Below are 12,659 nucleotides of genomic sequence, written 5' to 3'. Positions count from 1 at the left end.
AGGGGAGGGGGAAAGATTGTGTCACATCCTCACGGTTATTCAGAACCATTGCTGCTCTCTCCTGAGCTCTCCCACTGAGAACACAGCCATATCTACAGTGGCATCCACACCAAACTCACTTCCAAAACTAGAAACTAAACTAAAAAATCAGAGCATGAAAGTCGGATGTTCTCATGTTCTAAGAGTTAGATGGTGTAATGCAACATTTTAATGGAATATCCACGAGTTTCAGTATAAACATTGCCCTGCATTAATGTCCATGGCCATCTGCTGCTTACTCTGGAGGCTGGAAGTGATTGGAGATTCCAATCTTTAACTTGCAAATCCATTTCTTACTTTCAGGTTCCGTTCCCTCCCGGTGTGGTCAACATCGTTCCAGGATTTGGCCCCACAGCCGGGGCGGCAATAGCTTGCCACAGAGACATCGATAAAGTTGCCTTCACTGGCTCTACCGAGGTATCACAGCACCACAGCCCGGCACCTGTAGAAACACACACTGTCACCAGGACATGCATCAAAGCAGGCAGACCCAACTTCTCACTAATTCCAGTCCAATGTATCTATGGTGAAGACCAGGTCAGAGACACGTGTGTGGGTGGGTTGCAACCAGTGGGGAGAGTGTGGCCCCATCACACACCAAGGAATGGCCAGACCTAGAGCCCACACCAGCCGCTGAGTATTCACAAGGAGACACATTTTAAAAGTATTGGTTAGTGAAATAATCACTAATGACTAATGACACAAGAAGCTTAACACCAGATAGGACAGAGCAGCCGGAGTGCCCCGCCCCCGCCCCCACCCCCACCCACCCCCACAGCAGTGTGGGGTACAGCAGTGTGGGGTACAGCAGTGTGGGGTACAGCGGTGTGGGGTACAGCGGTGTGGGGTACAGCGGTGTGGGGTACAGCGGTGTGGGGTACAGCGGTGTGGGGTACAGCGGTGTGGGGTACAGCGGTGTGGGGTACAGCGGTGTGGGGTACAGCGGTGTGGGGTACAGCAGTGTGGGATACAGCAGTGTGGGGTACAGCAGTGTGGGGTACAGCAGGGTGGGTACAGCAGGGTGGGGTACAGCAGTGTGGGGTACAGCAGTGTGGGGTACAGCAGGGTGGGTGGGGTACAGCAGGGTGGGTGGGGTACAGCAGTGTGGGGTACAGCAGTGTGGGGTACAGCAGTGTGGGGTACAGCAGTGTGGGGTACAGCAGTGTGGGGTACAGCAGTGTGGGGTACAGCAGTGTGGGGTACAGCAGTGTGGGGTACAGCAGTGTGGGGTACAGCAGTGTGGGGTACAGCAGTGTGGGACACAGCAGTGTGGGGTACAGCAGTGTGGGGTACAGCAGTGTGGGGTACAGCAGTGAGGGACACAGCAGTGTGGGGTACAGCAGTGTGGGGTACAGCAGTGTGGGGTACAGCAGTGTGGGACACAGCAGTGTGGGACACAGCAGTGTGGGGTACAGCAGTGTGGGACACAGCAGTGTGGGGTACAGCAGTGTGGGGTACAGCAGTATGGGGTACAGCAGTGTGGGGTACAGCAGTGTGGGACACAGCAGTGTGGGGTACAGCAGTGTGGGGTACAGCAGTGTGGGACACAGCAGTGTGGGACACAGCAGTGTGGGGTACAGCAGTGTGGGACACAGCAGTGTGGGGTACAGCAGTGTGGGGTACAGCAGTGTGGGGTACAGCAGTGTGGGGTACAGCAGTGTGGGGTACAGCAGTGTGGGACACAGCAGTGTGGGGTACAGCAGTGTGGGGTACAGCAGTGTGGGGTACAGCAGTATGGGGTACAGCAGTGTGGGACACAGCAGTGTGGGGTACAGCAGTGTGGGGTACAGCAGTGTGGGGTACAGCAGTGTGGGGTACAGCAGTGTGGGGTACAGCAGTCTACAGTGGAAATATGGGGAGATACGTTGATGACATGTCTTTGGAATACTCTGTCGTTGGTGAGATGAATAGTGGGAATGTTAAATACCAGGGATAACCCACGCAGGTCATGGGGAGAACGTACAAACACAGCACCCATAGTCAAGATCAAATGCGGTTTTGGATTACTGGTGCGGTTGATTAGATGAACCAAAGTGAGCACATGTTGCAAAGAAGGCAGGTCTTGATTTTCACATCAGGGAGGGTGGGCCACAGAGGGAGGTGTAGGATCTGCTGCTGTTGCTCAGACCCATTGTCCTCCTGTTGTTGCCATGTGACAGGTGGGGAAGTCCATCATGGAAGCGGCCTCCAGAAGCAATCTGAAGAGAGTGACGCTGGAGCTTGGAGGCAAGAACCCCCTCATCGTGTTCGCCGACTCTGATTGTAAGAAAAACCTCTTTTTGTCTTTTTTAATGAATTTCACGATGCTCCATCATCCAACCATGGTCAAATTGTGTTTCCGTCAATTAAAACGCAGCGTGTTAGGAATTCCCAACCTCTGGTGACGGGGCAAACAAGGGCAATTTGGACGTGCCCTGGGTCTGCATGGGCGAGTTGGGCCGAGCGGCCTCTGTCCGTGCTGGATGTTCTATATGACTCTGAATGTGAGTTCACAGGTTAAGCACCTTCATCTCTGAGATCAGTCGATTGTTGGGTGAAGGGGAAAAGATTTAATAGGAATCCGAGGGGTAACTGGTGTATGGAACAAGCTGCCAGAGGAGGTAGTTGAGCCTGGGACTTTAACAAACAATTAGACAGGTACATGGATAGGACAGGTTTGGAAGGATATGGACCAAGCGCAGGCAAGTGGGACTAGTGTAGCTGGGGCATGTTGGCCGGTGTGGGCGAGTTGGGCCGAAGGGCCTGTTTCCACACTGTATCACTCTGTGACTAGTGTAGCTGGGGCATGTTGGCCGGTGTGGGCGAGTTGGGCCGAAGGGCCTGTTTCCACACTGTATCACTCTGTGACTAGTGTAGCTGGGACACGTTGGCCGGTGTGGGCGAGTTGGGCCGAAGGGCCTGTTTCCACACTGTATCATTCTGTCACTCTATCTGATAGAATCTCTCCTGGATAGTCGTCGTTGCCATAACAAGTTTACTAAAGTGAACAGGAGTGACAGAGAAAGATGGAGACAACAAGCTGGAACAATTCAGCAGATAGATGACATTTCAGGTCGAGACCAATCTTCAGACTGAGAGGCAGCGGAAAGGGAAACGAGAGATATAGACAGTGATGTAGAGAGAGATATAGACAGTGATGTAGAGAGAGATATAGACAGTGATGTAGAGAGAGATATAGACAGTGATGTAGAGAGAGATATAGACAGTGATGTAGAGAGAGATATAGACAGTGATGTAGAGAGAGATATAGACAGTGATGTAGAGAGAGATATAGACAGTGATGTAGAGAGAGATATAGACAGTGATGTAGAGAGAGATATAGACAGTGATGTAGAGAAAGATATAGACAGTGATGTAGAGAGATATAGACAGTGATGTAGAGAGAGATATAGACAGTGATGTAGAGAGAGATATAGACAGTGATGTAGAGAGAGATATAGACAGTGATGTAGAGAGAGATATAGACAGTGATGTAGAGAGAGATATAGACAGTGATGTAGAGAGAGATATAGACAGTGATGTAGAGAGAGATATAGACAGTGATGTAGAGAGAGATATAGACAGTGATGTAGAGAGAGATATAGACAGTGATGTAGAGAGAGATATAGAACAAATGAATGAAAGATGTGCAAAAAGTAACGATGATAAAGGAAACAGGCCATTGTTAGCTGTGGGCTCGGTGAGAACGAGCTGCCGACAATGAGACTCAACAAGATTGCTCCTGTCACCTACCATGGCCATCTCTGCTGTTCCCACCAACCACTCCCTTCATCCTAGGCACCTCCACTTGTACCTGCACGAAATGCAACACCTGTCTTTCCAGTCCTTCCACTCCAGGAACCTAAACAATCTGTCCAATGGTAAGCAGTGATTCTCCAGACGCGTTCCACTCTAGTCGACATTTAGTTGGAGGAAACAAATGCCAATCGTGTGATCACTTTGTGGAGTTCCTGCATTTAGTCTCGGGACGTGTGAGCTCACACACTCTGCCCTCTCCACCTGTGGCCTCTCGCACTGTTACACTCAGTGAGGTGTAGGCAACACAAGCAGAAGGAACAGCACCTCGCCTTGCACTGAGGCACTGCGTCCTGCTAGACCCGGGAACTCTCTCTCTTTCAGTCCATGTCAGAACTGGTCACTTCCGCCATCGTTGTTGTAGTGGAGTTTATTTTTCTATGTGCACTGCTGGTCCCATTATACCTGCCTCACCGCATTGCTATAGGCCCCTGGGTCATGGCTGACCATGGGTGATGCATCCTGGTTGGCTGCTTGCTCCACACCTCGGCTAGAGCAGCGTCGCTTGTGGCTGAAGAGACCAATGTGGAAGTGACGGTCTCTGTGGCAAAGGTCACGTTTGTGTGTGGTCTCTGGTCTGAAGTTGCTGCGCTCCTTTCTGCATGCTCGCTGCATGCATTGCAAAAGTAACATCATTAAGGGGGTGTGAGCCAAACAGCTCCTTAACTCAGAATGTAGAAATGAAGAACTGCAGATGCAGTCTTCCAACCTACCCATTGTGCACTTGGGAGTTTTTAGCTGGAACTGTTGTGCTACAATGTTGAGAAACTATACTCCACACTGCGGGATCTTTCCCATGGCTCTACCCTTTGTACTTGAGTTGGGCTGGATTGTATTCATGTACAGTATGTCTGATTACATTGAGGAGCAGACACACTAAGGCATTTCAGTGTTCACTGTAGCTCGGTCCATGTGGCAATAACCTGGGCCTGGCCCTGTTTCCCCCTCAGTGGGCCTCGCTGTGGACTGTGCCTCACAAGGGGCTTTCTTCAACCAGGGCCAGTGCTGCACAGCAGCTGCTCGCATCTTTGTGGAGGAGCCGGTGTACAAGGAGTTTGTGCAGCGCAGTGTGGACAGAGTGAAGAGCAGAGTGGTGGGCAATCCCTTCGACCCAAAAACTGAACAAGGACCACAGGTAAGAGGAGCTTGCCTGGAGCAGCCACCTGTGTGGAGTGGGGTTGATGTAGAGTAACGCAGCATTAACGCAAAACTGTGACGGGCAATGACCTCATGGAGTGTTGGGGGGGGGGGGGGGGGGTTGGATTATCTTGGGTGGTGCTTACTGATGAGACTAATCTGTGCCATGCAGTAGTTTGGCTCATCCCAGTAGTACAAGGTGAATGATCCCAGAGGTGAGGGAGGGAGGTAGCCAAGGAGAGGATGGATTATCCCGTGAGAGAGTGGTTTAACATCAGGGGTGGATACATTATTCTGGGAGAGGGTGGGCTTTGCAAGAACAAGTTGGATTATCTGATCGCGTGAGATAAGGAGAGAACGTGTGAATAGTGAAGCCAGAGGATGGAATATAAGTGAGAGGGGACGGAGGAAGGGGAAAGGGAGAAATGGGTGCACACCCAGGTGCGGTACAGGGAAGGGGAGGGGGGAAGAAGGCGGGCGGGGAGGGGGTGTTTGTAGATTAATTACCTAAACCAGGTTGTGGGTGAGTTTCTAACACTGGGGTAAATTTTTAAATTGTCTCACTCTCTTTCAATCACTCTGAAGCATCGTCTGAGCTCAATGTGGAATGTCCAGGAGCACATGGTCACTCTATGGTCAGTGTAAGTGGCTGTGATGTGTAATAGGCAGCTTGTCCCATTGCACACCATCACCCTGAGTGAGGCACTAGAGGTGTCCTGTTGTGTAGGTTGATGTTTCAGCAACATTCGAGCTGATTGACTTCTCATTGCATGTTGCTGAAACTGGGAGCATATAAACCTCCCTGCATCAGGTTGACTTGAATTGAATTGTTCGAAATGTACAGCATGGAAAGAGGCCCTTTGGCCCACCGAGTCCATGCCGATCTTGATCACCTGTTCACACCAGTTATATGTCATCCAACTTCCTCATCCTGTAGCAATTTAAACTATAAAACTGCGTGTCTCAGGGATGTGAAAGGAAACCGGAGCACCCAGTGGAAACCCATCTGGTCAAAGGGAGAGCATGCAAACTCCACACAGACAGCACCCAAGGTCAGGATCAAACCTGGGTCGCTGGTGCACTACATGCTGCGCCTCTGTGCTGCCCACATACAATAAACTCAGTGCCTTCATAAGTTTACTTAAATAGAGAAAACATTACATTCTTGTTTATGCTCAAACAGGAATAGATTCAACTATTCCATGGGATATTTGGTGACCATCAATGAACATCATTTCCACAGTTATTTAGACAGGTACATGGACAGGAAGGGCTTGAGGGATCAGGGCGAAATGCAGGTAGATGGGACTAGCCCTGAATGCCAACTTGGTCGGCATGGACAAGATGGGCCGAAGGGCCTGTTTGCATGCTGTATAACTCTGACTTTATAAAGCACTGTTTACACCTCTGTCACAGCTGGGCTCGCACACCTTCATCACAGGTGGGCTCACACACCCCTGTCACAGGTGGGTTCACTCACCTCTATCACAGGTGAGCTCACTCACCTCCACCACAGGTGGGCTCACTCACCTCCATCACAGGTGGGCTCGCTCACCTCTCCACCACAGGTAGGCTCGCTCACATCTCCACCACCTCTATTTCTCTCCACCCACGCAGATCGACCAAGACCAGTTTGACAAAGTCCTGGAGCTGATCGAGAGTGGCAAGAAGGAAGGGGCACGGCTGGAATCTGGCGGGGCTGCCTCTGGGGACGAGGGTCACTACATTCAACCCACGATCTTCTCAGAGGTGACGGACTCCATGCGCATCGCCAAGGAGGAGGTACGTCCGCCGCAGCAACCGGACGATTTAGTGAGAACGTTACACACACTAGCACACGTAACCAGTACCTCTCCTGTGCTGCAGATCTTTGGACCGGTCCAAGTGATCATGAAGTTTAAGAGCATGGAGGAGGTGATCAGAAGAGCCAACAGCAGCGAGTTTGGGCTGACCGCAGGAGTGTTCACTACCAGCATCGACCGAGCAATGACCTTGGCCAAGGCCCTGCAGTCTGGAACCGTATGGTAAACCTCAAATCAAACATTTCCCACCCAGATTATCATCATAGTTCCACCTGTATTTCTCTCTGAAGTTTTACTTTAGTTTAGAGATACAGCACGGAAACACACCCTTTGACCCACCGAGTCCCACCAGTGATCACCCGAACAATAGACAATAGGTGCAGGAGGAGGCCATTCGGCCCTTCGAGCCAGCACCACCATTCAATGTGATCATGGCTGATCATTCTCAATCAGTACCCCGTTCCTGCCTTCTCCCCGTACCCCCTGACTCCGCTATCCTTAAGAGCTCTATCTAGCTCCCTCTTGAATGCATTCAGAGAATTGGCCTCCACTGCCTTCTGAGGCAGAGAATTCCACAGATTTATAACTCTCTGACTGAAAAAGTTTTTCCTCATCTCCGTTCTAAATGGCCTACCCCTTATTCTTAAACTGTGGCCCCTGGTTCTGGACTCCCCCAACATTGGGAACATGTTTCCTGCCACCTACGGGTGCCTCTTACTCCCCTTAGAATCTTTCCTCCTCTTTGGGATAAATTGATCCTGCAACTTCTGCATTATTCCCAGGAATACCTGCCATTGCTGTTCCACCGTCTTCCCTGCTAGGGTCTCCTTCCAGTTCTGAGGTGATTGACGAGAGTCATAGAGTAAAACAGCACAGAGACAGGCCCTTCGGCCCAACTTGCCCACACCGGCCAACATGTCCCATCTACACTAGTCCCACCTGCTTGTGTTTGGCCCATTTTCTCTCTATACCTGTCCTATCCATGTACCCGTCCAAATATTTTTTAAACATTTGTGTTAGTACCTGCCTCAACTACCTCCTCTGGCAGCTCGTTCCATACACCCACCGCCCTTTATGTAAAAACAGTTGCCCCTCAGGTTCATATTAAATATTTTCCCATTTCACCTTTAACCTATGTCCTCTGGTTTTTGATTCACCTACCCTGGGCAAAGGGCTCTCTGCAACATTCACACTCTATTCCCCTCATGATTTTATACGCCTCTTTAAGATCACACGACATCCTCCTGCGCTCCAAGGAATAATCCTAGCCTGACCACCCTCTCCCTGTAACTCAGGCCCTCGAGTCCTGGCAACATCTCTCTGCCTTCTCCACTGTGAGGGGTCATTAGCCAAGGATTCCCATGCGTGGGTGGGGATGGAGCCGAGTCCTGTCACACGTGTCCTCCACATCCCCCTGGGGCATGACGCCAACACGTGACCTTGTGGGACCTGGAACCAGCTCTGCCTCATGTGACCATTGGCCTGTACTTGCCGGTCCGACACAGTGGCCTGGGAGGCTGCCCGGAGTACAGTGGCCACAAGGTGGCGATCACCACTGAAGATATAATCGTTTAATAGACTTCTGTCTTCCTTTACAGGATTAACTGCTATAATGCTCTGCATGTCCAGGCCCCCTTTGGAGGCTTCAAAATGTCTGGAAATGGAAGAGAAATGTAAGAATGTAGAACTTTAACTTTTGTTTGAATTCCAGATCTGTGTCTGTTATTCCCATTAGGAACGTGCTCGAATTCTTCTCTGTCTGGCAGCACGTTGAAACTGACATTTTTTGATATAGACGCAGCGTGGCCCTCTGGGTCAGCAATCTCCACACGTTACTACATGACACACTAGGGACAATTTTACATTTATACCAAGCCATTTAACTTACAAACCTGCACGTCTTTGAAGAGTGGGAGGAAACCAAAGATCTCAGAGAAAACCCACGCAGGTCACAGGGAGAACGTACAAACTCCATAAAGACAGCACCCATCAGTCAGGATTGAACCTGGATCTCTGGCGCTGTAGGGCAGCAACTCTACCGCTGCCCACCCGTGCCACCCAAGGTCTGAAAAGGTTCAGAACAAATCAGAGCCGACAGTAATAACTCAGGAAAGGTGGAGCCCACAATGGTCCATGGTTGGGTGAGGAAGAGGTGGTAACGAAGGGACATATGGATGCAAACAGTGGAACTAGCAGCGGAGGGAGAAGGAATGCAAGGCTTACTTGAACTCAATATTCATACCCTTGTGTGGTAAGCTGTCCAAGCAAAATACGAGGCGCTGTTCCACCAAGAAACCCATGTGGTCACATGAAGAACGTGCATCTTCCACACAGACAGCAGCTAAGGTCAGGATCGAACCCGGGTCCCTGGTGCTGTGAGGCAGCGACTCTACCCGCTGTGCCACAGTGTCTGCTCTCATTGTTGGGTATTATCCCAGAGTAGGGGTTGTGTGAAACATAGAACCCCTCTATCCTGTCTGTCTTTAGTACTTAAGACCCCCCATCCCCCCATCCTTCATGACAGCAGGTTGTGAGGAAGTAACTCCCAGAGGAAGGGGACGTGGCAGGTTAGTTTGGGGGCTCTTGGAACTGAAACAAAAGATCCAATGTTTATCCAATTGCCTTTTGACATTTACTTCTGAATCTCTTTCACCATCTCTTTCTTCAACAGCAATTTGCAGATCACAGAAACTCGCCATTAAAAACAGAAATCTGTGCATCTTCCCCAAAATACACTCCTGTCCTGCTCTCCCCTGTGATATTGTATCTTACAGCTGTTTTGTAAATTTGTACCAGAACAGGGCGACCAAGTATTGTTTTATTATTGTTGAGTATGACCAAGATACAATCCAGTGCAATCATACTCTACGAGTATAATCAACTCATGCAGAAGTACAACAGGTGGTGTAAAGAGAAAGAGTGCAGAATATAGTGTTACAGCATTACAGCACAGAGAAAGTGCAGATTTTAAAAAGTGCAAGGGTCCCAATAAAGTAGATTGGAAGATTGAGACTACAGCTTTAGCTTATAAGTACAGTGCTAAGAAGGGGCATACAATATCTAAACTTGTATATTGGCTTCTCTTGTTTCACTTAGTGTCTTGTTGTACAGCTGATAAATCATTAACCTTGTGATGTGAGAGAAATCCTAAATAGACTTAATGCATCGCAGAAGTGAGGTGGAAATCTGTCTCCTTGACCACCAGACTGAAGGTACGATGGACCAGAAATCCCTTGGGATTTAGCACCCGAGACTCACTGAGCAGTCATGCTTCATCAAAGAGGCAGGATGGGGCACTCACCCTCTCTCCCTCAGAATGATGGACTGAGGCAGTAGTCTCTACATTAATCACCTCACTGCCTTTAACTCACATTGGATTTGTACCTTTTAATATTAGTTGTTAGCTCCTTTTAGTTAATCAATGGGCATAAGCCCTGTGTGATTCTATGTCTGTCCCAGTCTCATTTAGATTGAACCAGACTGAGACCTGGTTGCAGCCAGTATGTATAAATAAGATGACTAAGTCCCAGTCCATCAGATGACTTAGTCCCTGACTACTCAGTTATTAAACAGGATGCTCACAGCTTTACAGGGCGAAGCCTGCTCTCAAAGCAGCTGTTACCAATAATTATTGATCAAATTAGCTTTAATTTTACCAAACTGATAATTAGCTGTGAATGATGTCTTGTGCAAATAATAATTTCCCATTGCTGCTGTTTGAGAGAAGAATAAGCAGAATGAAATTACTGACGGTAGACAGAGAAACTCGAGCTCCCAATGTGAACGTGGACCTCAATATTATTTGTCCCTAAAATGTTAGCTGCCAAGTAAGGTTTATTAGCTATTGCCACCTTACATAGAACACAGCACAGTACAGCCCTTCGGCCCACAATGTCTGTACCAAACACAATGCCAAGTTAAGCTGATCTCATCTACCTGTACATGGTACAGCACAGAAATAGGCTCCTCGGCCCATCCTCTTCCATTTGATTGTCAGCTACTTGTTCACAATTTATATTAGTTTTAGATTTATTGGGGAACGTCCAGCCAGACTTAGAGCCCCTTGGTCACGTGGTTTTCTCTCTCCAGACGAGGAAGCTGCTTCTTTCTGGCTGTTTACTGGAGCTGATAAACTATGTGGTCATGGGGATGGGCTGGGGATGGAGAGGGTCTTGTTAAATTGGGGGTAAATGTTCACAGACAGCTTTACTCATTCAAACCAAACATTGAAAATGAAAGAGAATAAAAAAATCTATAGATGCTGGAAGTCTCAAGCAAGAACAGAAAATACAGTAAACACTCAGCAGGTCCGAGCAGTGTCTGTGGAAAGAGAAAGAGAGTAACGTTTCACCCTAAAGACCTTCATCAGTCAAGAGTATTGATGTATTTCTATTTCACACTGCCATGTGCAAAGATGCCTGTACACACCTGTTTGGCGCTAATGTTTATTGTGCTGTTCTCTATAGGGGTGAATATGGGCTGAAGGAGTACACAGAAGTAAAAACTGTCACCATCAAAATCTCACAGAAATGCCAGTAAACTGGTGAAGTGGACTGAAATGGTACCAGAGGGCCTGGAGAACATCTGAAAGATGAAGAACAATAAGGACACTGACAAAATCAAGTTTTATAACTGGGCAAAAGCTTTAAGTTCTTAAAAAATAATTTCTGACTTTGCACAAAGAAAATATTTTTATATTTCCTTTTAAAACATAGATTTAACCTGATATTAGCGTTTTCAGTCAGTGTTGCCAGTGACTGAAGGAGACGGTCTGCAGTCTTCATACATAGGACGGGCGTAAGGTGGCATGGTTGGCGTAAGCTGGCACGTACCCATCATTCACTGGGACCTCTTCAATCTCAGTTTCCTTCACTGGCAGCAAGGCACAATGTCGACCCATGACAGACCGGTTGGGATGATGTGATGCCTTTAATATAAAGTACTTCAAAGCACCTCCCTGAGGATGATAAGCAATCACTGGAGAACATGTCTCCCAAATTCCCCACGGGCAAAGTGGAGGGTCTGGACATCAACTTTGAAAAATCATTTTTTGTATCTAATTCTTGAACATAGAAATAAATGTATTTTAAACCTTCCAAATCTGAATCTTTGAATGATTGATGACCTTCCTGTTTTGGTGAACTCTGGAGTCATGTTTATCCATAAATTATTGTTTGAAAATATTTGGAATTTCCTCCCAAGTTTGAAAATACTTTTCATTATAACATTGTGGTAAGAGTGTGAGATTAAGGTCATAAATGATAGGAGCAGAATTAGGCCATTTGGCCCATCAAGTCTACTCAGCCATTCCAATCATGGCTGATCTCTGCCTCCTAATCCCATTTCCTGCCTTCTCCCCATAACCCTTGACACCTGTTCTAATCAAGAATTTGTCTATCTCTGCCTTAAAAATATCCACTGACTGGCCTCCACAGCCCTCTGTGGCAAATGTTTCACAGATTAACTACCCTCTGACTAAAGAAATTCCTCCTCACCTCCTTTCCAAAAGAACGCGTACTAATCAAGAATCTGTCTATCTCTGCCTTAAAAATATCCATTGAATAGAAATAAGTGGAATCAAGGAAGAAGGAAAGATCATTCAATGCAACAGAGACTATTCCTTGCAATCTGTGGGTAGTTTAGCCAACCATGGGACATAACAATGCTTTTTGTACATAGGTTGTGTCTTCAAAAGAACAGACTAAGGCTTAATTAAAGAACTGGACCTAGTGTCTCGCTAGGTCCAGTTCTTTAATCGAGCAAAATAAACTGTTAATTAAGTGTAACACAATTATGAGTTTAAAAGCCTAACGGCACAGTACTGAGCAGCTTGGATATTTGGTGCACCATTACAGTTGTCAGCAGAGTTTTTTGATATTCTGAATA

The 12,659-nt window shown here is 47.9% G+C and overlaps 1 protein-coding gene across 3 annotated transcripts in view; it reads left to right on the top strand.

Annotated features, from left to right (window-relative positions):
* The window catches only part of aldh1a3 (aldehyde dehydrogenase 1 family, member A3), a 45,459-nt gene extending 33,619 nt beyond the window's left edge, over positions 1-11,840 (top strand). For 2 of the 3 annotated variants that reach the window (XM_078427491.1, XM_078427493.1), the window contains exons 7-13: positions 343-456; positions 2,199-2,301; positions 4,785-4,969; positions 6,589-6,753; positions 6,838-6,995; positions 8,372-8,446; positions 11,240-11,840. In XM_078427491.1, the coding sequence (XP_078283617.1) occupies positions 343-456; positions 2,199-2,301; positions 4,785-4,969; positions 6,589-6,753; positions 6,838-6,995; positions 8,372-8,446; positions 11,240-11,312 (873 nt within the window). In that variant the 3' untranslated portion in view covers positions 11,313-11,840. The remainder of the gene's footprint in view (positions 1-342; positions 457-2,198; positions 2,302-4,784; positions 4,970-6,588; positions 6,754-6,837; positions 6,996-8,371; positions 8,447-11,239) is intronic. The other variant, XM_078427492.1, reaches the window with a different exon arrangement.
* Positions 11,841-12,659: the final 819 nt, after the last annotated feature.

The sequence above is a fragment of the Rhinoraja longicauda genome, chromosome 33, assembly GCF_053455715.1.
Source record: "Rhinoraja longicauda isolate Sanriku21f chromosome 33, sRhiLon1.1, whole genome shotgun sequence".
Lineage (NCBI taxonomy): Eukaryota > Metazoa > Chordata > Chondrichthyes > Rajiformes > Arhynchobatidae > Rhinoraja > Rhinoraja longicauda.
Note: the sequence above shows the minus strand (reverse complement) of the source record. Positions and strands in the feature narration are given on the sequence as shown.